Source organism: Euleptes europaea, chromosome 11, assembly GCF_029931775.1.
Source record: "Euleptes europaea isolate rEulEur1 chromosome 11, rEulEur1.hap1, whole genome shotgun sequence".
In the NCBI taxonomy this organism is placed as follows: Eukaryota; Metazoa; Chordata; class Lepidosauria; order Squamata; family Sphaerodactylidae; genus Euleptes; species Euleptes europaea.
The window spans coordinates 15488105-15513285 of NC_079322.1; the positions used below are offsets into that span (position 1 = coordinate 15488105).

At 46.1% G+C, this 25181-nt stretch overlaps 1 protein-coding gene across 1 annotated transcript in view; it reads right to left on the reverse strand.

Moving 5' to 3' along the window:
• The window catches only part of CNTNAP2 (contactin associated protein 2), a 744578-nt gene that overhangs the window by 252918 nt on the left and 466479 nt on the right, over positions 1–25181 (reverse strand). The window contains exon 12 of the mRNA XM_056857035.1: positions 5220–5376. Coding sequence (XP_056713013.1) covers positions 5220–5376 — 157 coding nt within the window. The remainder of the gene's footprint in view (positions 1–5219; positions 5377–25181) is intronic.

Genomic DNA, 25181 nt, shown 5'->3' on the forward strand with positions numbered 1-25181 from the left:
GATGTGAGCTGCTTTTGGTCCCCATTGGGAAGAAAGGCAGGGTATAAATGAATTAAACAAACAAATAAATAACGATAGGTCAGCAGGTTCTCTGAATTCTGAGCTTTCTTTTAAAAATGTAAGTCTCTAGCCTCTTCCTCTTCCTCTTCAGAGATATAAGGAAAAAGGCATTTCTCAGTGAGGGAAGACACTAGAGACTTACTTAAAAAGAAAGAAAGGTGGGAGTTCAGAGAACCTGTTTGACCTGCCATTACAGGAGTATCAATATTTTAGTGCCATTAATAATAATAATAAAACCACTCTTCTTCAGGGCAGGGGTGGAGTGAGTGGTTTGAGGATGACTTGCACAGCCCTGACCGGAACGGACGCCCACGTTGGGCTGCGCATGCCAGACTGTGTGTGCTGCTGCGGCAGCATGGCCCTGGGATGCTGGCTTGGCCTCCATGCGTTGTCATCCCAGGGGGCGTTCCCGGGGTGTTCCAGGGGCAGAGCTGCCTTTAGGCAGCTTCCTAAACCCCCTTTAGGCCAGGAACACCCCTTTGCCCTAACTTGCATTTATGCCTCCTTTTTAGGTGGCATAGCTCCATGAAATGCTATGGAGCGGTTCCACAGGGCTTGCAAGTCAGGGCAGCTTTCTGCCTTGGGTGGGGGCTGAATCCTCCTTTGGAGGTGGCGCCTTAACCTTCTGTCTCTAGAACACATGGCTATGGGAAAAACCACTAAAACATGAACACATTGTGCCATAAGAGTATCCACTTCTAAAAGCACACGTGGTTCATTAAAAATAATCTAAAAACAGCCATTGGGTTGAATCCTACAGAGGATTACCTGGCATTTCCACCAGTTTCTCTCTCCCATGGCAGACCCTTAATCCCCCGTCTCCCAGGAGAAACATTAAGGGACAAATTTATGGATGCATCAGGAGGGGGAAGGCAAGGAAGTCGCTCTCCCTGGGTGGAATTCCCTCCTGCCTGCAGAAATTACCAGGGATCCAAGTAATAGTGTAATTTTTTTTTATTAGGACCAATGAAAATGTCACAAAATATCACAAGCTCCTAAGTTCCCTGGAAGTCTTTTCACAGGCCGAATGCTAAGAAAGAAAGAAATGAGAAGAGAGAAGAGAGGAGCCAGAGCAGGAAAAGAAAAAGGCACAGGAAGAGAAAAACAACAACAACACGTTGTTTGCGAGCATATTGGAAGGGCCATTTTTCTTCTTGTTTTGGAATGCATTTGAAGCAGATCCAGCCTCTCTTCAAAAACTGTTTTGCAACTTGAAGGAGAATGTGTCCTACATACAAGCCAAATAGTAATTATTCAGCATGTTTATTAAAGAATCACCTAAAATGGAATGGGCTAGCATATTTCTTTTCATACTTCATTCAAAGAATAATAGCTATCCATATGTGTCTAGTGAGGAAAGCTTTGAGGTGCATGAGTGATTTTAATACTGGTTCTGAATACAATGTGGTCCAAAGAGTTAGTTCTCCTCCTCCCATTCTGCTATGACCCTGATCCAACTAAGGGTCTTCTATGTAGGGCTGTTGATTCGGTTTGGCCCGAACTGAAAATCAGCCGAATTTCCCTTGATTCGGCGGGGAGCCGAATTCAGCGAGTTCGGGAGTTCACGAATAAATCCGGCAAATTCGGGGCATCAGTAAGCAGCATAACCGTCAGTAAGCAGCATTCTCCTCCCCCGGCCAATCGGTGGCCAAGCTGGGTCTCCTTCTGGCCAATCAGTCAGGATTGAATACTGGAGGAATCAACTGATATGCGGCCCGGCCGGGGAGAGAGAGAGAGAGAGAGAGAGGGAAATCCTCCTGTGTGTGTGTGTGGGTGTGCTTGTGCACATTCGCTCCTTTCCGTGGCTGCAGGGGGTGCATTTTTGAGGGTACAGACCCCAAACTTTCAGCGGAGATTCAGACAAGCCTTCTTAAGAGACCCCCCAGGTTTTGTAAACATTGGGTCAGGGCCCCCCGAGATATGGGCTCCACCCCTTTTTCCTCTTCCCCCTTTTCCATTTCCATGGCTGCAGGGGGCGTTTTTTGGGGGGTGCAGCCCCCAAACTTTCAGCATAACTTCAGACAATCCTTCTTAAGAGACCACCCAAGTTTTGTAAAGGTGGGTTCAGTGGGGGCAGAAATATCGGCTCCCCCCTTTTCTCTTTTCGTGGCTGCAGGGGGCACATTTTTGGGTGTGCCGACCCCAAACTTTCAGCGGAGCTTCAGACAAGGCTTCTTAAGAGACCACCCAAGTTTTGTAAACATTGGGTCAGGGGCCCCCAAGATATGGGCTTTCCCCTTTTCCCTATTGGGATGAATGGATCACCCTCGAGAGATGCATACATATGGATCTCATATTGGATACAAATGGAATCATATTGGATTACCCAGCCTCCCAGCCCCTCCTGATGGAACAGAAGACAGCCACAGTAAGACCCCTTTGGGGGCTTTAATCTATAATTTTTCCTTTCTGTGTGTGTGTGGGGAGGAAGCAGTTTCTTTGGGTGGGGGGGAGCCAAAGGGGGCTTTTGCCGGTTCTGCCTGGGGTGTGTGTTCCCCCTCCAATCTCTCTCTCCCTGGTTTGAGGGGGGGCTTCAGTTTTGTGACTTCAGGTTTTCCCTCATTCATAAGATCAGTTAGGTTATTTTGATGCTTGCTCAAAACTGGTTTTCAAATGGTGACTTAAAGAATGCATCTGCCTGGTCCCAAGTCCAATGCAAAAGGAGAAATTCCACCCCTTCCTGCTCATTATGCATAGCTAGCTGTCCCTTTCCATGGTTTGCAAACTCCCAGGTGTCAGGTGTTGCTTTGCACTGTTGCAAAGGTGTTGCATTGCGTGCTTGTGTTGCTTTGCAGTTGTATTGCTTTGCAAATTTTTTTACACCTGCCCCGCCCTTCCTCTCAGCTGTTTGTCGGGGCTGGGAGCTTTGTGCATGGGCGGCAAGCTCTGCTTGGAGATACACATTAAGGGTGGGGGGACCCCTTTCGGGGCCCATATCTCAGCCCCCCCGACCCAATCTTTACAAAACTTGGGGGGGTCTTTCAAGAAGTGTCCTTTGAAGCTCCTCTGAAAGTTTGGGACCTTTACCCCCCAAAATGCCCCCCCCCAGAGCCGTGGAAAGGCGCGGTTGTGTTTTTAATGGCTTTATTCAGCCGATTTTCCCCCCAAACTTTGAATTCCCGCCGAATTGCAGGGACCCGAAGCGGGGAGTTTGGACTTCGGCATATCCCGAATCTAACCGGGCCGAATTCAGCCGAATCCGAACTATACCGAACTTTTTTAAATTCTACAGCCCTACTTTTATGGTTCCTTCAAAACAAAATTAAAAATACTAGGAGATCCAATGACAGATCTCCTACACTAGTGGTGCCCTGAAATGTGAATGCTTAAATTTCCTGTAGGAACAGTGTTTTAATATTTGCTTAGAGAAAGAAGCTTTATTAACAGTGCAATCCACAGCAGAGTTATACCCATCTAAACCCACTTAAGTAAATAGGCTTTGAAGGGGATAACTGTGCCAAGGATGACCCTCTCAATCACCACATCTCATGATGTAATCCAATAAACTGAAGGTCAACCCAGATCACAGAATGATAGAGTTGGAAGGGACCATCAGGGTAATCTAGTCCAACCCCCTGCACAATGCAGGAAATTCACAACTACCTCCCCCCACACCCCCAGTGACCCATACTCCATGCCCAGAAGATAACCAAGATGCCCTCCCTCTCATCATCTGCCTAAGATGTCTTACTGCCATCAAGGAGATGGAAGAGTATTTGCTCTGCAGCAGCTCAGAAGAACTTTTCAACTGTGTTACCCAGCACTTTCTAGGCTTGCTACAGCTCTTTGTCTTTCTGCTTGCCCTCCGATCATCTGAACACCGCTGTGAAAAAATACCTCTCTCTCTCTTTCACCCTCACTTCCGATTAATCCATATTCTAACAGTGAAATCCCCAACAGAGCGACTCCCTTGTACTCCAACTGACTTCAATGGACTTGGAAGGGTGTAACTCTGCTTAGGATTGCGCTGTTAACAACCTATTTTATTCCAGACGCATGGTGCATGTTTCGTAGTTCAGCAGTCCCCAATAACACCATGAATTAATATCTTAATTCTAATAGCCAGCATGCCACGATCGATCCAAACATCAACGGGCAGATTACAACAACCCAAAATGCTGATAAAAATAGGAAATATGTCTCGTTACCGAGCCTTTCAGAGCTATAATCACATATTTGTATAATCACCAGAGATGAACATGACAACACATTAAACGATGGATCTAGCTCCCTCGTGTACAAAACTGTTTCTTCCAGAGCTGCTATGGAGCGCTCAATATAAATATTAAGCTACAGTATTTAAAAACACACACATAGCTACACAATATGGGGACCAATGGTTGGACTGTTCAGAAGAAACACACACAGATGAAGCCAATGAAGTGTACCCTCTTAGGTATATAAACAGACGAGAAACTGGCTACCCGCCCCCAGTACCCAGCACTCATAGGTATACTGCTTTTGAACATGAAGGCTCTTTTATCCTATGTTGGTTAGCAACATTGGATAATAGGCTACTCTTTAAAGACTTGTGAAAAAGCCTTCTGAGCTAGAAGCCGAGACCACATCCAGTGCAAACAGATCCCACAAGTGCATTATGCACTGTGCATTTTCTTTTGCCTATCCTGAACCAAACCATCGTATGGGATAACCCTGCATTTTAGTTTTATGAGAGAGACTGATTCTTAATGTTATATCAATATTCTTAACAAGATTTTTTACCCCACCTTTCTGCCTCCATAAGGCCACAAAGGCAGCTAACAAATTTAAAACATACAAACCAAAAACCCGAAAAGCCATTAAAACCAACACACAAATACATCTTTAAATAGGGTTGCCAGGTCCCTCATTACCATTGGCGGGAGGTTTTTGGGGTGGAGCCAGAGGAGGGCGGGGTGTGGGGAGGGGAGGGACCACAATGCCATAGAGTCCAATTGCCAAAGCAGTCATTTTCTCCATATGAACTGATCTCTATCGGCTGGAGATAAGCTGTAATAGCAGGAGATCTCCAGCTAGTACCTGGAGGTTGGCAACCCGATCTTTAAAAGAAGTTAAAACCAGACCTTAAAATAAGGACAAAAGATTTAAAACACACACACACACACAGTTAAAACACTGGGGAGGAAGGGGGGGCAATACAGGCTTGAAGACACACTTACCATTGTTTATGATCAGCATCGCAGTTGCAGTAGTATCTGGAATCGGTACAGTTCCGTTCAATGCCGCAGGCACATTTCTGAATGCCTGGCCCAGAGCCGCCCCAGTAGTAGTGCTTTTCATTGGATTTCCCAATCCACCAGGTGTACGGATTACCCTCTGTAAAGAAAAGGGAATGCAGAGTGAGTTATGCTGGATGTAACAGAGGTGCCAGTACTACATTTGGATGTATAATCTCAGCAGCCATTAGGAATATCTGTTGAGGAAAAAGACATCGATGAAACATGAATGCAGGTTGAGTATCCCTTATCTGAAATGCTTGGGACCAGAAGTGTTCCGTATTTTGGAATATTTACATATATATCTCTTGGGGATAGGAGCCAAGTCTAAACACAAAATTCATTTATGCTAAACTCCAAACACAAAATTCTAAACACAAAATTCATTTATACACCTTGTACATATAGCCTGAAGGTAATTCAATACAATATTTTTAATAATTTTGTGTATGTGGGACATCGTGAGGAACCTGCTGTTGGTGCGACCAGCCTGCCCACTTGCCATTTTATTACCCTTTGTGGTTGCTCAAAAAGTTTTGGATTTGGGATCATTTTGGATATCGTATTTCTGGATAAGGAATACTCAGCCTGTGCAATTAAAAAAGATAGGGTCATAAACAGTTATTTGCACACTGTGCACACGTGTTTCTTGGGAATCGGATACTTTATTATTAATGGTTATGGCTAGAAACCTATTTCAAATTGTTAAGAATCAGAGAATCATTTTTCTTGGCACTCTGTGCCAAGATTGGGAGCTGGGGACAATGCTCTTGGACACCAGCATCTGACTGTGGGGCATTTTTTACAACTCCATTAGTGTCTAATGCAAGCACAGCTCTAGGGAAAAGAGTACATATGCCTGTTTGCACAAGTTTGCACTCAAATAAGCAGTGCTGTACTGGAGCACCTGTTTCGTGCATTTAAAAAAATCACTGTTGTGCTTTTCACGGAGCATAAGCAGTCCATCTTGCAAAAGCAGAAGGAAAGAGCAAGAGTCCAGTGACACCTTAAAGACCAACAAAATTTCTGGCAGGGTATGAGCTTTCATGCTCACTTCTTTAGAAAGTTCATACCCTGACAGAAATTTTGGTAGACTTCAATGTCCTACTGGACTCTTGCTCTTTTCTACTGCTATTGACAAACTAACAGCGCATTCCTGAGCCTCGAGGGTAAAAGCCCTTAGGAGGTGAGAGGAAACATTGAAAGCAGGCAGCACTGATCTGCCTGCGTGCTGGCTCAAAGGCTCTTGTTTTTGGATGTTTGGATATGGGATGTCTGGATAAGATGTACTCTACCAGTAGCAGTAGCCACTGGTGAGTCATTTCTTGACTTTACCCACCTACCTGCTTTTTTTTCCCTCTTGGTTGTACAGGTAATCAAGAGCAAGAGTGTTTCTACAGGGGAGGGGATGTGGCTCAGTGATAGAGCATCTGCTTGGCATGCAGAAGGTCCCAGGTTCAATCCCCAGCATCTCCAGTTAAAGGGGATAGGCAAGTAGGTGATGTGAAAGACCCCTGCCTGAGACCCTGGAGAGCCGCTGCCGGTCAGAGTAGAAAATACTGACTTTGATGGACCAAGGGTCTGATTCAGTATAAGGCACCTTCATGTGTTCATGTGAAGTGAGGTAGGAATGCAACAGGTCACTGTGAGAACCATTAACAGTCCAGGGCTTTCTGTTTGACTTCCCATTTACAACACCAGATGACTTATGCAGATGTAGCATGCTGCGTTGACACACACTTGGGTCTCTTCATCTGCATTAAAATCATCAAGGTGTATATGAAGGCAGCCTACCTACAATCCTCTCTTCCCATATGGGCAGGCAGACATCTATCAATAGACTTTATCTATAGCCCTGTTCACAAGTTACATTAGAGCTCATACACATCCTGTTTGTAAGAAAGAGCCAATGTGTTTGCTATACAAATGAAACTGGGGACTACTACCTGGATAAATGTGTGGTCTCAATCACACATTCAGCTGTACATGTTGAATGTAATGTGAGAATTACTCAGCAGATATATAAAGAAAGATGGACTGTACATGCATTTGTTACAACTTGTGAACTGGGCCAATGCTATACAAGGTGTAGGTTATTCTGTTGGTTGGTTTAAACACCAAGCAACCTTGCCTGGGATGATAGTTTTGAGTCCCAAGTGAATATATATGGAACTAATTCTATGAAATTCTATAAAAGAAGCTTTTAGGCCCACTCAATTATGGTCATTAAGAGTCTAGCGAAGGCCATTCTGTTCTGAGGAGGTCATGGGGATTAACTTCTACCTAGAACAGTTTGCAGTTTTTAATGGGAATTGCAGTAGCTGCTATGGATTTTTACTATGGTAATCCCCTCTCCCCATAATACACTGATGATTATTGATGTCACACATTATTGCTACTGTTTCTTGTCCTTTGTAAGGTGCCCTGAAGGGTTTTAATAGACATTTTGGCAAGACACACATTTTTAAATTAAATAAACAATCTAACACAAAATTTGGAGTGCTTAAGCCCACTGACGCTGATGAGGTTAAGCATGTCTGGTTGTTTATAGATCAATATTTATTATCTGTGCATTATACTTTCTATGTTACAATAAGAGTAGACCCATGGCCATTGATCTTAAATTGACATAATTGGTAGCAGACCAGTGAAAACCTGCTTGATTGGAATCTAAAGTGGGATCGAGAAATTTAGAATCAGTCTTGCCTTGAAAGCCCTGATGGGTCACCATAAGTCGGCCGTGACTTGACAGCACTTTCCACCACCACCAGGATAACTGGAAACTCCCTATGTGCACATCGTCCTTCTTCAAGGGGGAATTCTGGAAGGCTATGTTTTGAAAGCCTGGACAGTGAGAATGCTCCTTTCCAACAAGCCTACAGCTGCATTAAACATTGTAAAAGGGGGAATGCAGATGGGAGAGGCTTTGTTGACAAGCCAGTTGTTTAGACGTGATGGAAGCGAGAGGGAGAGCCACACAAGTGGGTTTAGGCTTAGAATGCTACTGGCATCTCATGGGGCAGGTTGCGTGTGTGTAATTTATAGCTTGATTTTTCAATTTAACCTATGTGTTAAGTGCCGTCAAGTCGCTTCCGACTCATGGCGACCCTATGAATCAACGTCCTCCAAAATGTCCTACCACTGAGCCTTGCTCAGGTCTTGCAGAATGAGGGCTGTGGCTTCCTTTATAGAGTCAATCCATCTCATGTTGGGTCTTCCTCTTTTCCTGCTGCCTTCAACTTTTCATAGCATGATTGTCTTTTCCACTGACTCTTGTCTTTAGTCATAATGTGACCAAAGTACAATAGCCTAGGGTTACCATTTCCCTTCTCGGAGCTTTTGGGGGGCAGGGCTGGGGGCAGCGATCCCACGCGAGCGATGTTGTCACTTCCAGGTTTACCCCGGAAGTGACGGCATCGCGCGGGATACTCTAGCCCACACCCCTCCACAACTCTATGGAAACCATAGAGTTTTTGGGGAGCATCTTAGAGCATCCCCATTGTGATGCCATTTCTTCTGGGGTAAACCCAGAAGTGATGTCATCGCACCATGCGCAGCTTCACATATGTGGTTTCCACCAACCAGAAGCAGCCTGACTTCTGCATTCAGCCCAGTTAATTGGTGGGCAATGGCCCACCGGAACTGGGCATCTGTAAGGCTACAATAACCTCAGTTTAGTCATTTTAGCCTTTAGGGACAGTGTCTCGTCCAGCGCCTTAGACTCGCAGCACTTGTAACACAATCTGTATTCCTTCACCAGAGCCTTCCACTCGTCCAGCCCTTTCTGCCCGAACTCTCTGCACTTATTGAGCGAGTGTGGCTTCTTGTGCAGTGGGCAGAAAGCTCCCACAGGCCTCTCCGTCTTAGGTCGCAGCGTGGCAGCTGAGACTTCCGTCTTCTGCACAGAGATAGTGGCCTTGACTTTCGTGTCTCTGGACGCCAACTTCTCTTCATGAGCTCCGCCGTAGAGTTTATCCAAACCAGTGTGAGGGTCAGTCCTGTCTCTCGCTGTCCTCCTAATGAAGTCAACGAGAAATGAAAAGGGAGGGTAGGCATTATTGTTGTTCACCTTGAAGGTAGCCACTTCTGTGCCCCACTTCTCTCGCAGCAAGACAGGCAGCTTGTCGATAATCCTGTCCTGTCCGCTGAATTGATCCAAACACACGAGACCGGACAGCTGTGGATTCTTCTTGGCCGCTTCCACCTCTAGCAGGACATCCAGTAGGTCCCATAGTTTGGGAGTGTCTTTCAAGGTCAGTTTAGGGAAGTCCTTCAGTTTCCGCATGAAAACGTTTTCGACGTCTGTAGGTCTGCCATAGCATTCATCAAGCCTTTGCCACACTGTCCTGAGTGCCGTTTCAGGGTTCTCGACATGCGCTGCATAGAGTCGCTTGGCTGCATCCGAAGAAGCTGGCCCCAGCCATGCGATCAGGAGCGTTAACTCCTCATCCGCCCGCAATCCCATCTCCCCCGTGACCCTCTGATAGATGACCTTCCACAAGAAGTAGTCCTCCACGCGATCCGTGAACTTCTGCACACCCTGTTCGGACAAATTCTTCCTGAGATTGCGTGATCCCAGGTAGCTGCCACTGTACTGAGCGAGGTGGGTAGGGGCTGGGAGCGGAACGGCATGCATGAGCGGTGTGGGATACTGAGCAGTGAGCTGAGTCGCAGGAAAGGCAGGTGACTGGAATGGCTGAGCTGCGAGCACAGCAGATGGTTGGGGTGCAGAAACAGTGGGAGCAAACGTTGCAGTATTTGGATTCAAAGCCTGTTGGCTGATGTCCGCTTTGCGTTTGGACCCACCCTCCACTGGTACGCTGATGAGAGCATTCTGTTCTGCAGGTGACTGGAGCGGCTGAGCTGCAGGAACGACAGGTGACTTGGTTGGCTGAGCTGCAGGAACAGCAGATGGCTGGGGTGCAGGAGTAGCGAGTTGTCTGATGTCCACTGGTACGCTGATGAGAGCGTTCTGTTCCTGTACGAAGGACAGCACGCGGTGCTGTGCATCCTCTTCTTCTAGCTCCTCAGGCCGGAAACCTAGATCCAGCCGCGCTGCCGAATCGAAGGTCCGAGCCCGGGCCTCCAATTCTGCGGCCTCACCTTCCCGAGCTAAAGTTCGTAGTCTCGCTTCTCGTTCCTTTTGTACCGCTCGTTGTCTGGCTTCGCAAGCTTCTTGCTCCGCATGTTGTTTGGCTTGCTGAACCTCATACTCAGCTTGTTGTAATGCCGCTTCCCTTCTCACGCCTTCTTCCTTCCTGGCAAACTCTGCTCGTTTGGCGGCTGCTGCCGCGTCAGCTTTGGCTTCCAGCGCTATGCATGCCAGGCTAGCGTCTGATCCTGACCTGTAGGAGCTCCCAGAAACGTAAGAACGGGCCTTAGAGGTGGCAGGTCTTGACCTGTGGGAGCCCTTAGCAGCATGGGAAGAAACCTTTGAGGCGACAGAGGCCCCGGACTTGCGGGTACCTTCAGAAACGTGGGAAAGGGCCTTGGAAGACTGCCGTTTTGAAGAAACAAGGGAGTGGGCTGTCGAAGGCACGTCTTTCACCGATGCCAGGTGTGATGGTGGAGAGGAGAGCTGTGTGGTCGAGTTCCCCTTTTCTGCTGCCTTAATGCGAACGTCTAGGTCTTGTGCAGCGCCTTCGAAGAATCTCTCTCGGGTCTCCCGTTGATCCTTGAACTGTGGTGCCTCCTCTGAGCCCAGTTGGGCCAGGATTATCAAAATTCGATCCTCGTTCCCCCACCACTGTGAGTACAGCTGTACACGATGGGCCTGAAGGCCGCGCAGTTCCTCTACGCTGCAGCTAGTAGTGTCTTTCTGTAGTTCTCGTTGTGCCTTCTGCCATGCGCGTTCCGCCTTATCGCGAAGCTCATCCTTTTGGCTCAACAGATAGTCTCTCATCTTGGCTGTGAGCATTGGCATCCGATGCACTGAGGTCGTTCCGTGCGTTTGATTTGTTGCTGCTGCAGAGGTGGACTGGTTGCTGTCTGCTCCATCTGGACCCACGATCAGGCTTTCGTCTCCTGGTTGGAGGTTGTCAGCTCCCACGGCTGCAACGTTGGTGGACATCCTGTCCTCCAGGTGGTGCTGTCCTCTCTGGGGGCGCAGTACCGTTGCCGTCCACCAGGTGGCGCTGTTCTGGTCTGCTTGGGTGAGTCGGTTGCCGGGCCTCAGTTGTTCTGGGCTGGCACTAGGTGGTGATGATCCTAAACTTTCCTTCTATGCTGATGTTGGGATCCTGATTCCCCACTCCCTGGTTGTCTTTTGGCCTCTTATACTCCAACTTACAACAGGGAGCTTTTCCTGATTTGCAAAGGGTTAGCCGTCTGGTGCTTGGACCTCGTTAGCTGTCTGAGCTGTATGGGGCTCCAGTGACCGTGACGTGCTTTGCTTTCAGGGAGCCAGAGACTTCCTGCCTTAATGTCCTTGTGGGCTAGGTTAAAGGCCAGGAGTTACTTAGAGGAGAAGTGAGCTGAATGCTGTAGACATTGCAAAACAGGAGCATGCAGACTAAAACCTTTTAAACTGTTCAAACTGCAGGGAGATCTGTTTTCCCCACCCTTTCTTCAGCTAGTTGGAGAGGGTAAGCTGGAGACATATACAAATGCAAATACGCAATCTCCTTGCAATTCACATGCAGACTAGACCAGCTTCAAGCACAGGAAAAATGTCCTTTTAAAATCCAAGCCGTTTGCATGGGCTGAAACAGTTTGCAGAGCAGGCATGCAAGTTTATAAAGTTTGTTGATACAGTCTGTCTGTATAAATCCAAAATATCCATAGGCTCTTAATAGTCACTGTTTTTTCACTGTCTCGTCCAGCGCCTGGAGCTCGGCCCCCAGGCCCCTTTTGAGTAGTGACAACAGAACTCTTAATGTCCAAAATATTACATCTTTATTATTTCTTCACATAAATGCATATTAATCTCTCAACTCACACTTCGCTGAACAGGAAGTAGATGCAGAACATATCTAGAGTCTGTGAAAAAACAGATGAATTGGGAGCCTCCTTCATCTTCTGACTCGGTCTTGGTAGAACAAAGGATTTCAATTTACCCGGGCCAGAAGGAATTGTGGGAAGAAGAAGCTCTGATAGCCAATTAGCGTGCAGTTCAGACACATCTGACCTAGTGTTGGTCTGGACTACATTTCCCACGATTCTAAGTCTTAAAGGGCTAACTACTACAAACATTTTCTATGTAACGTTTCGCGTTCTGCTGGGGCAGCACAGACAGGTCAGGCTTGATTTGATCTAGAACCCACTAATTTATTATTTTTTGGCAGTCCACGGTATCCGTAACTTTATCTTCCAACACCACATTTCAATTTAACACAGAAGCTTAAATATCAACACTTTTTAGCAGACTTGGAGCACCTAGCACACTTTCATCACTGTACTCACAAATTGCTACACTGTACCATATTGCCTAGGCTTTCTTTCTCACCCTCCCGTTAATGAACCAGGGTTCAGCTTGTTTCCACCTCCCACTCCCACAGCGCCGAAAACTCCTCATTGTCAATGCTTCCCTTGCAAACTCAGCTAATTACAGCGCCAGAAGGGAAGAAAATTGCTTACATTTATCAAAAGAGAGATTATAAGTAGAAATGATTAATGAAGACGAAAGCAAATGATTAAGAGTACGAAAGTAAAATTAGCAGTTGGATGTACTGATGATGGGATAAATGGGAAGTTGTAGCTACAAACAGAAGAGAAGAAGAGAAGAAGAGTTGTTTATCATACCCTGCTTTTATACCCCTTTTAAAAATACCCTGCTTTTCTTTACCATTAAGGAGTCTCAAACCAGCTTACAACCTCTCTCTACAACAGACACCTTGTGAGGTAGGTGAGGCTGAGAGAGTTCCAAGACAACTGTGACTAGCCCAAGGTCACCCAGCTGGCTTCATGTGTAGGAGTGGGCAAACAAACCCAGTTCACCAGATTAGAGTCCGCTGCTCATGTGGAGGAGCGGGGAATCAAACTCGGTTCTCCAGATTAGCGTCTACCACTCCTAACCACTACACCACACTGGCTCTCTGAACTGAACTGCAAAGTCTGTGACTGATTACAGTTTTAAGGCAATCCCAAACATTGGAATGCAGGAGATAATATTATGGAGAGTTTTCTGCATAGTTGGAGCATTCAAGCATCTCCGTCCTTCAGCTGCTTTGGACTGCCAGAAACTATACCTATAAGAAGGCAATTTCAGAAATGGAAACCACCCACCTATATCCACCTCTGCATGTTTTGTAGCTATACAGGGTATAATCTAGCAAGGCCTGCAAACATGTCCCCCACCAAACCAAATGCAGCCCATTAGCCAAATATCATGGCCTTGACAACATAGGTGTAATATCCATAGTGTCAGCCATGCTTCCAGTACCAAGGTTGCATTTAGTTTGGTGGCAAACAAGCTATGCAGCCCCCTGCTCCAACTGAAGGAGGAGAGGACAGTTTCACCTCCTTCTCCTCAGTACAGCTATATAGCTAGTAGTCTATTATTATCAACATCAATTATTAGCATTAGCAATTAGTCCAGTGATCCCCAAGGTGCAATGACACCCACTGATGGGTTTCCTGGTGCCCATTTGCTTCTTTGACAAAGCATCTTCTCCCCAAAGCAAATAACCAGTCCTGGTTTTTCTCAGTGGAGCAGAACGTGCCTCAGAAGAACCTTTGTGTCTACTAGACCACATAAACAAATAGTTGGCTCCACTGTGGGAGGGTGCTTCACTTGGTGTCTCCAAGAATTTTTCGCTGGGTCTGGCACACCAGGGCAGCCATTTTGTGAACACCCTCTGTGGCAGCCATTTTGTAGCCATCTCTGTGTTAAGTGCCGTCAAGTTGCTTCTGACTCATGGCGACCCTATGAATGAAAGTCCTCCAAAATGTCCTATCTTTGACAGCCTTGCTCAGATCTTGCAAATTGAAGGCTGTGGCTGTAGCCATACTTACTCATTGTCCTCAAAATTTCAAAAGTACCCACAAGGCTCAACAAGTTTTGGGTCCCCAGGATTAATCCATTATTAGTTATAGGTTTATACAGGTACCACAACCTTGGGGCAGGGGAACAAGGGAAACAGACACAATCTTTGCACCTGCAGATTGTGTGAACCAACACCACAGGTATGTGTGTTGCTGTACTGCTTCTCTATGCTCCTTCCTTCATTTTGCATGCAAACTTTGCTGAGAACCTTTACGCCGTCTCACATTAGTGGTAGCCAGGTGGGAAGACGGACAACTCCTCGCAAACTACAAGTTTTTTAAAAAACAAAATATAGCAGAAAGCTTTTTGGTGACCAATAACTTAAGCAGCCACACAACTGCCATGTTTGACAAGTCTTTTGCTTTTGGGAACTCAGGCCGCAGCAACTATTAGAGCTTAACTGTGCAGCAGCAAAACATCAGATAGAGCCATGGCCTGGATTCAGCTTTTGCGAGTCACAAATGGCCAAGGTACACGGTGGGCAGCTTGTGGGCACCTCTGTGCACACTGAAATGGTGGTGTCCACACCCAAATGCACGTCTCAAAAAAGATCTCTTTCAAATCCAGTCCCTTGGAACTGCATGCATCTGAAGCGTCTTCCCATGGTTAATATCTGGGACAATTCCCCACAAAAATGGTTATATGGTCTTTGCGCTGGAAACTAACAGTTTGGTATGTTCTCTGCATCTGTGCCCTTCATTCATTATATATTTAAAATAATTGTTTGTACATTTCCCCCCTATGAAGGACATTTTCTTTCCTCTGGTGAGAACTGCATCCAGAAAAAATGGACAGAGGCTGTTTGTATACCCATAGATCACCCAAATCATAAAAAAGAAAGCCTGCTCATATGATAAAATATATCTCCTTGAGAACCATTTCATTTAATACGAAAACTTTCCTATCAGAGTTAATGTAGTATGAACTAAACTCAGAACAGTCAATAACATATTTATTTCTGACATAAGAGAAGAATGTATGGCTTTCAGGGGACCATTTTGCATTCTAGTGAGCATTTAATAAAACCTATTATTTCAAAATACAGTTGCTTGAGAAAGAAAAAAAGATTAATTTTATCACTCTGGTTACATTTTTCAAAGATTTTTCCATGTGCCTAAGTGGGGCAGCAACAAAGAAATAAAAAGTTCATTTATGTGCTTGAAGTGGCGATATTTTTGAGAGAGCTCAGTGACCTTTAGGAGTTCAGAAGATGACACTCATCTTCCGATCTGAGAGGGTTACAGTCCCGAATCTAATCAGGCTGTCCAAGCCCATTAGATTGAATGAGATAAAAGTACACCCATAACCAGAATTACACCTTTCTAAATCCATTATGAGAAGACAAGAGTCACTTGGAAAAGACAATTATGCTAGGAAAAGTTAAAGGCAGCAGGAAAAGAGGAAGATCCAACAAGAGATGGATTGACTCTATCAAGGAGGCCACAGGCCTCAGTTTGCAAGATCTAAGCAAGGCTGTTTAGGATAGGATGTTTTGGCAAACTTTGATTCATAGGGTCGCCATGAGTTGGAAGCGACTTGAAGGCACATAACACACACACAAATCCATTGAAGTCAATGGCTTTAGAAAGGCATGAACCTGTTTAGGATTGCAGTCCACTAGTGAGTAGGCTCACCATTCCACTATCCTGACCAGTTGCAGGCTTTTTGCCAGTTGTTAAAAAATCAGTAGAAGGTATATTGCTATAGAGTCATGACACAATGTGTGTAAAATGCCGTCAAGTCACAGCTGATGTATGGCACCCCCAACAAGGGGCTTTCAAGGCAAGTAACAAGCAGTGGGTGGGTTGCCATTGCCTTCCTCTGCAGAGTCATCCTTGGTGGTCGCCCTTCTAAGTAACGGCCTTGTTTAGCTTCCGAAATCTGACAAGATTGGGCCACACTATGCTACCTTCCCTCTTCATGACACTATAGCAATATATATACACTATTAATATATATATACGCTCTATCTATCTATCTATCTATCTATCTATCTATCTATCTATCTATCTATCTATCTATCTATCTATCTATCTATCCTACCAGCAAAAAGCACCCCAGCAGTGAGGGGAAAATAGCAGGTACAAGGGGATACCGACAGAGAAAGCCACCCCCCTCACCCTCATGCAGAAGTTCTAATGCATTTGCAGCAGCTATGAAAGCAAAACAGAATTGTTGACATATGGAAGCAGCACAGAATTACATAGTAAAAGCCATAGCTGTAATCCCTCATGGATTATAATCCTGCTCATAGGCAAACTGATAAAATATTGGCTTCTGCGGGATTCAGCCAGCCTGACAAGGGATAATGCTCTTGTGGAGGCCTCCCAAGGAATCTACAGGGAGCTGGCTGCCAGTCCGACAGCACCAAAGGTGAATAGCACCATGGAAGGCAGGCTGGGTTCCAGAAGCAGTAGCTGGTCAGCCAGATCCGAGCCAAGTAACCCAGTTTAAGAGAAGCAAGAGTTCAAACATGCAAAAGGTAGCAAATGGGACAGGGGGCTTAGCTAGGCTGTCTTAGCCACAGAGACAAGTTGTCCAAACCGAAGAGTTAATTCAGGTCTCTGGAGGAGGCAGCATATACATTTTCTAAACTGGAGCCTGGAGCCCTGTGGACAGAGATTGGATCTTGGGCCCCCCAAATAAATTAGTCTCAGTCAGGTTGTACTACTGGTATTGTAGGTTACAAGGCTCGTAGTAGAGAGCTACTGGTGCAGGAGGTGAGGCATCAGAACCTAGTTGTCGGAAGCCCACAACACAACCATCATCGACCCCTGACACGGTGATCATATTTAGCTGGAAATAAGATATGTCTTTCCAGGTCTCGGTCTGCTAAACGTGATTAGCACAGATAAAGGCAGGAAAGTGGGCGACTAAAAATGAGAAGGCTAGGAACTTGAGGACACATTTCCAAGAAGTTATGCCCAAGCCCTGTTTTCCTATTACGGTTCAGGTTTTTGGGGTGGAGCCTGAGAAGGGTGGGGTTTAGGGGGGGAGGGACTTCAAAGCCATAGAGTCCAAGGGCCAAAGCGGCCATTTTCTCAAGGGGAACTGATCTCTATCTGCTGGAGATCAGTTGTAATAGCAGGAGATCTCCAGCTAGTACCTGGAGGTTGGCAACCCTACCGTTGGATTGGAGGGCAATTGTCCACCATTCTAACCCACCTTGCAACCTAAATATGAGCTTGACAAGTCATAAGTATTCAAGCCTCACCAAAGTGAACAGGACTGACACATCAAAGACTGACGTCTAAATCTTTGCCATTTCGATTTAAATCAGCATCTCAGCAACCTTTGATGAGCAAGGCCATGGGGGGAGGGAACGGTTCTTTCCAAATGAGGCCCGCCGCTAATTATATTGCTCGCTTGATTCTCTGCAAACAATTGTGTATTAAATTAATTGACTGGCCTCCCTTGCCCTAAATATAACAGAAACAGCTGTCTGCTTTGGTGAGAGCTGGAACCTTTCCAAAACGTAATCAACTCACATGTTAGGAGGAGAAAAATCTCCTTATTAAGTGCCGAAGAACACACCAACACACCCCGTTGTTGTCCTAACAGACACCTAATCCATGCGCCTCTTAACTCCTTGTCAGGAAGATCTCTTGTTCAATGCCTCGCAAATAAGAGCCCAGCAACAGAGCCACACCATCTTGCTTCTCAGCAAAGTGGAACCAAAGGAGGTAAATCAAACACTTGCTTAAAGCACTGGAACACAAAATACTTTACAGTTTACTCAAAAGTTCTATTTTACTCCGCTAGAAACCAAAACACGTTCCAGCCGGCTGCCAGTCTTAAGGTTTGTTCAGGTTTGTGAATAAGCAGCAGAACTCCCAGCGTTTTGTACCGTATGTGCCTTGGCATGCTCTAGTGTGGGCCTCTCTGAAGACGGTGAGTATAAAGTGCTGTCAAGTCGCAGCTGACTTATGGCAACCCAGAAGGGGTTTGAAGGCAAGAGACTAATAGAGGCGGTTTGCCATTGCCTGCATCTGCATAACTACCCTGGTATTGCTGGGCAGTAGGGTTGCCAACTCTGGGTTGGGAAATACCTGGAGATTTTTGAGGCGAAGCCTGAGGAAGGTGGGGTTTGGGAAGGGGAGGGACTACAATGGGGTATAATGCTTAGAATCCATCTTTCAAAATGGCCATTTTCTCCAGGTGAACTGATCTCTATCGGCTGGAGATCAGTTGTAATCCCAGGAGATCTCCAGCTAGTACCTGGAGGTTGGCAACCCTACTTGGCGGTCTCCCATCCAAATATTAACCAGGGCCGACCCTGCTTAGCTTCTGAGATCTGATGAGCTCAGGCTAGCCTGGGCCATCCAGGCTACTGATCGCAAAGCTGGTTGAATAGGGTTGCCAATCTCCAGGTGGGGGCTGCAGATCTCCTGCTATTGCAACTGATCTCCAGGCAACAGAGTTCAGCTCCCCTGGAGAAATTGCCCGCTTTGGCAGTTGATGTCCCTATTGATGTCCCTCACCTCTCCAAACCTCACCCTCCTCAGGCCCCACCCCCAATATCTCCAGGTATTGCTCAACCTGGAGCTGGCAATCCTAACAGTGGCTTTAGCAGTGGCTCCCATTTCATCAAGTTTGAGAACTGCTGGCTTAGGGGAGAAGAAGGAATCCTGTGGGTGGAACTGATCAACCAGATAGAAATGGAACCATCAAAGGATGGTACCCACAATACCCAACTCAGGTGACCAGTCCAGATGGGCACCAAGATTGGTGGTTTGAAAATCCTCTGTGTCAATTAACAGCTTCCTCCTGTCTCTTTCCCCCCTGTCTCTCTTCCAATGAAGGTTGTCTTTCAGGATGACCAAGGCCGAAAACGCATGGCCGTTTTGTCCAGCTATTCTCCTGCAAATGTTGCAAATCTGTAAAGTCATCGTGCACGTGAGTCTCCCACGCATGTGATTGACCAACTTCATCTCATGACTTTTCCAGGACTTTCAAGTCCTGCGTTGTCATGATATATGTGGAAGGCTCGCTGCATTTTGTGGAGTTTGCCAGTATATTTTCGCCCCCGGGTTGACTCCACACCAGGAGACTGCCTGTTCTGGCAGCTGCAGCAGCGGCGGTCCCTTTTGCCCCTCCCCACCCCGCAGCCTCTCTCTCTCTCCTCTCCATGCCGCCGGCTTCTCCCTCACCTCCACTGGAGGAAGGCAGAGCAACAACGGCTCATTCCTGCCTCTGCCCAATGGCTCCTTCCTGCCTTCCTCTCTCTCCACCAGCGCGCCTTATCGGTCCATGTGTTCAATTTTTTGAATGCATGACCAAAAGGCGCACTACAGAGGAGGGAGACATTTTTTTTACAATGCACATGCGTTATCGGCCCAAGACAATTTCCTTCCCCAAATCAGGGAAGAAATCAGGTTGAAACAAGTTGCAGAATAAAGCCTAAGAATCATGCTTATGGAGCATGAGGGGAGACAGTTTAAGACTTGGTCTTATATTTGCTTTTCTGTAAATTGCAGGTAGCTGTTGTAATTTCTGTTGCCTCTGGGAGTTAATGAGGTATCGAGCATTATATCCATGCGACAGAGCAAGATTTAGTTCTGGAGCTTATTTTTATGGGCAGAGAAGTGCAAAGCTGCCATTGCTTTACATTTGCTGGTTTTGGCTTTCAAAAAGTGCATTTAAGGAGAAAAACATTTATCATCTTTGTGAGATATGGCTTTCCCCCCTCCCCAAAAAAGGTACTTCACACAGATCTAGAGGAAATAAAACAGCAGATGCAAAATATCATCCTGGCTATCAGACATTTGATTAAAATGCCCTTTTCACCGAGGTAAACAACATTTCTCTTAGCTCCCTGAACAAGCTTATTGCATGGATGAATTGCTGCGTTTTCATTACAGGGACCATGTCTATCCATGTTCAATATTCCCCAGCCCTACTCAGACAAGCAGTGCAATGAAAGAGACCCATCTCCTTCCAGAATTAGCAGGAGCAAAAAAATAAAAAAGGGGGGGGGAAGCAGCAGCATGAACACGGGGGTCTCTGTGTCACGTCAGGTGTCCAGCTGCATCTCAGGGAAAAAGAATTCTTGACAACTTCATTAGGCTGTTAGGAAGATTCACTTTTGGATCTTGAATCTGAAAAGCCACTGCAGTACAGACGACTCCTTTCTCACTAAGGCACATATTCTCATTGCAACACTACCAAACTAGGCTAGCTTGTTATGTTTTCCTTGCTACCACAACCCCTGCAGTGAAATTAGAAGTTCTTGTAGGCTAGGGTTGCCAACCTCCAGGTACTAGTGGAGATCTCCTGCTATTACAACTAAGCGACAAGGACCCCAAGGCTACATTGTCAGTGGCAAGATTTGTTTCAGTCCTTATATCCCTCCAACACTAGATATATGCTGCTCAAGATCAATTGATCAAGGAGCTTCTAAGGGATAAAAGGAGAGGAAAGGAAAGGCTATTACAACTGATCTCCAGCCGATAGAGATCAGTTCACTTGGAGAAAATGGCCGCTTTGGCAATTGGACACTATGGCATTGAAGTCCCTCCCCTCCCCAAAACCCGCCCTCCTCAGGCTCCGCCCCAAATTTGGCCACCGGCAAAGAGGGACCTGGTAACCCTATTTTAGGCTGTATTCCAGCAGACAGGAAGCTGGACTTCAGAGAGGACTGGCCAAATTCTGTCATACACTTAAGGATGCCAGCCTCCAGGTGGGACCTAGGGATATACCAGCATTACAGCTCATCTCCAGACTACAGAGATCAGTTCCCTTGGAGAAAATGGATGCTTTGGGGGTGGACTTCATAGCATTGTACCCCACGGTCCTCCCCAGGCTCCACCCCCAAATCTCCAGGAGTTACCCAACTTGGAGTTGGCTACCCCAACCCCCACCTGTGTCCAGGGTGGACCAGGCAACACTGCATACACTTGAGAAATAATACTGAGCACTGTATCTTTAGGGTTGCCAGCTCCAGGTTGGGAAATACCATGAGATTTTTGGGGTGAAGCCTGAGGCGGGTGGGGTTTGGGAAGGGGGAGGGCCTTCAATGGGGTGTAATGCCATGGAATCCACCTTCCAAAGCGGCCATTTTCTCCAGGTGAACTGATCTATGTCGGCTGGAGATCAGTTGTAATAGCAGGAGATCGCCAGCCAGTACCTGGAGGTTGGCAACTCGCTGTATCATACATTGCTGATTCACAAGTCTACACGGGTTGTGCCTGGCTTCCCAACTCGTTGTTTATTCAGACGTGAGTTGCAGGTTTTTAATTCTCATATAAATGGTGCACTGTTTAGACCGAGACCACCACAGTGTGCGAAGAGAAGAGCCTCCAGCCCTCTTCGCCATGCCCTGTTTTCTAGACTTGGAACGGTCCATGAGGACAACATTTGCCTCTCAGGTTTGAAACAAACCCCATGTTGGCCTCATAATCTGAAGTTCTACCGCTTCTCTTTCTACAATATCTCAAGCACCACAGATCATCTTTCCTTCCCGCTCTCAGGTTCTCTCATTACACTGCTGACATCAGTGACAGTATTTCGCTTTATTGGCATTTTGTTGGCTTTGGTTTAGGTCACCTCTCACATCTCTACCTCATAAAATTCCGTGAAGACTCACAGCCTTGTAATGTGAAACTGATATTTTCACGAAAACCAGTTATTAATATAGAAATCTTTCAAAAGCAGATGACACAATTTGGGAAAATACTCAAATATTACATTACAAAAACAAGCAAAAAACAGAGCCAAGAGGAAAATGGCTGTTTTATATTGTGTCAGGGAAAATGGGAAGTCGGTAGACTTAAAAGGTCTGACTCTGGTTAGGATGGCCATGTAAAACACCTTTTCCTCCCACATTGAGAAGTCGTTCTGGGATTGGGCCCTAGCACAAATTTAGCTCTGACCCTATGGGCCCTGCTGATGAGTAGGGTTGCCAACCTCCAGGCGCTGGCCGGAGATCTTCCACTAATACAACTGATCTCCAGGCAACAATTTGCTTTGGCAATTGGACTCTATGGCATTGAAGTCCTTCCCCTCTCCAAACCCTGCCCTCCTCAGGCTCCACCCCAACATCTCCAGGTATTTCCTAGCCTGGAGTTGGCAACCCTACTGATGAGGCAGTTCCATATATCTGAGGATATAATGGGTATCTCACCCCCAGTTTCCCTCCCATTTTCACAACTGCTGTTTCCGGATAGAGAGAATCTCCAGTGCTGTAGTTGGGGGGTTTCCCCCTCAAATTTAAGTGTGAAAATCTGGTCTGGATGTTCAGCCTGCAGAGGATGGAGGAGGAGGGGGGCATCCTCTGAATATTCTGCCTAAGGCAGAAAAATGTCACGGGCTGACCCTGAACATATGCGCTCCATTGTGCTTTGAACTGCAGTGCCACAGGACAGTGTTTGATGTGTCTCTCAGAGTATACTGCCTCCACATTATGAGTTTTAAAAAGAGGGTAAGGGGGAAAATCCAGCTTTTAAAGAGATTTCTGTTCATAAAGCCAAGAAATCTATCAGCAGGTGACCAGAAGGTAGGGTTGCCAGGTCCCTCTTCGCCACCGGTGGGAGGTTTTTGAGGTGGAGCCTAAGGAGGGCGGGGTTTGGGGAGGGGAGGGACTTTAATGCCATAGAATCCAATTGCCAAAGCGGCCATTTTCTCCAAGTGAACTGATCTCTATCGGCTGGAGATCAGTTGTAGCAGCAGGAGATCTCTAGCTAGTACGTGGAGGTTGGCAACCCTACTGGTAACACTACCAGAGATGGCAATCCCAATTCCCATGCACTTCCCCAAAATCTTCGTATTTTAAGTTAACATTTTTTTTTAAATTGTGAATCTTAAACTGCCTTGTTCCTGGTAGAGAGATTGTAAGTTTAAAATTTCTAAACAGAATAAAATAATAAATAAATACATACATGTATGTCAGGGCTTTGGCCTGTTCTCACTTCCCAGGGATTCTTTAGTGTTTGTGCTTTTGGTTTAGCCCGGCCAAGCACCTGGACTGTGTTGCGTCTTCAGCCATGGGAATCCTTATCTTTGGGTTGCAATACTTTCCTAAGAAAGTTACTAGACTAAAAGCACTTCTTCTGGGGTCCCTGCCCGGCATTGCCCAGGCAACCCAGAGATAAGGATTCCCATGGCTGAAGACTCAACACAGTCCAGGTGCTTGGCTGGGCTAAACCAAAAGCACAAACACTAAAGAATCCCTGACAATATAGTGATAAGACCATAAGAAAAGCCATGATGGATCAGACCAAGGCCCTTCAAGTCCAGCAGTCTGTTCACACAGTGGCCAACCAGGTACCTCTAGGAAGCCCCCAAACAAGATGACTGCAGCAGCATTATCTTGCATGTGTTCCACAGCACCTAATATATTCGGCACGCTCCTCTGATACTGTAGAGAATAGGTATGCATCATGACTAGTATCCATTTTGACTAGTAGCCATGGATAGCCCTCTCCTCCATGAACATGTCCACTCCCCTCTGAAAGCCTTCCAAGTTGGCAATCATCACCCCATCCTGGAACAGGGTGTTCCACAATTTGACTGTCAAATAAATCCTTTGTTACTTTTTATTTTCACAGCATTTCCTCCAGATGAAAGCCAGTGGAAGAAAAGCATTTTGTGTGTGTGAGAGAGAGACAGATTTGAAGTAGAGAAGGGTTGAGAAATCATGACCCCCCAAATCTTCTCTGCACTAGATTGCCCCCTCACAAAACTGCATGAGAAAAGCAGGTATTTGGAGATTTTGTAACACATATTTGTTTGACCTGTGTTGTTCCACCCTTAGCACAACATAAGGTACTTATTTAGAACGCAAAAGAGAGAGCACAAGAGAAAACGGACGCCCTCCATTTGCCTTAACCATGGAATGTCAAAGACTTGGTAAGGGAAAAAGTTATTTTCATTGCGAGGAGGAGTGCAGGATAAACAGTGTTCTGTGTAATGTACGTGATTCCACACTGAAATGAAGGCCCTACGCTCAATAGATTTCAAAAGGGGGAGAGAGACGACTGGCTAAACTTCAGGACTCAAGCTGAAATTGGAATGAGCACAGAACAATTCGGCAGGAAGCAACCGAAAATCCAAGGGCACGTACCAAAAGCAACATCGGGACCAATAAAGATTAAAGTCAGAGAGCCAAGACCAAGCCATCTGTTCAGAAGTGACTATTTGATTCTCCCAGAAGACATTTGGAAGAATAACATTCACAAACACATCCGCTTATCAGGATGCACTTCTATTCTTAAGGTTCTGTGATTTAATTGTGGTTTTTTTCTACAAGTTTTTTTTTAAAGGCGTGGACAATTACAAACTCTTACTTAAAACCCAAAGCACTAGTTAGCTAGTCAAGAGCATTTTTTTTAATTATATGGGACAAAAACACAGATTGCAAGAGTGGCATCAAGCATACACCGAACTGAGTCTTGACTCAGGAGATAGCATCAATTCATACAATAAAGCCTCTGTGAAGTTCCCCATTCATAAAGTTTCATTAGTCATGTTTAAGTACATAGAAGAGCCCACATTTTTCATTATTAGGGTTGCCAACCTCCAGGTGCAGTCCCTGCTCTGGTTATATTAATGGGGGAGGGAGGACAACCACTCAAAAATGTATGAGCTACTGAAGGCCTAGCCATATTAGGTTGTCAGCCTCCAGGTGGTGGCTGGAGATCTCCTGCTATTGCAGCTGATCTCCAGGTGATAGAAATCAGTTCCCCTGGAGAAAATGGCTGCTTTGGCAACTGGCATTGAAGTCCCTCCCCTCTCCAAACCCCACTCTGCTCAGACTCCACCCCCAACATCTCCAGGTATTTCCCAACCCGGAGCTGGCAACCCTATTCATTATCAACCACGACTACTCTAAAAAATGTAGAAAAAGCGGTACAGTGACCAGTTGGGTCTCTTTATGGCACAGAACCACCCACTGATTCACATGTAAGGAAACCATATTGTTTTTA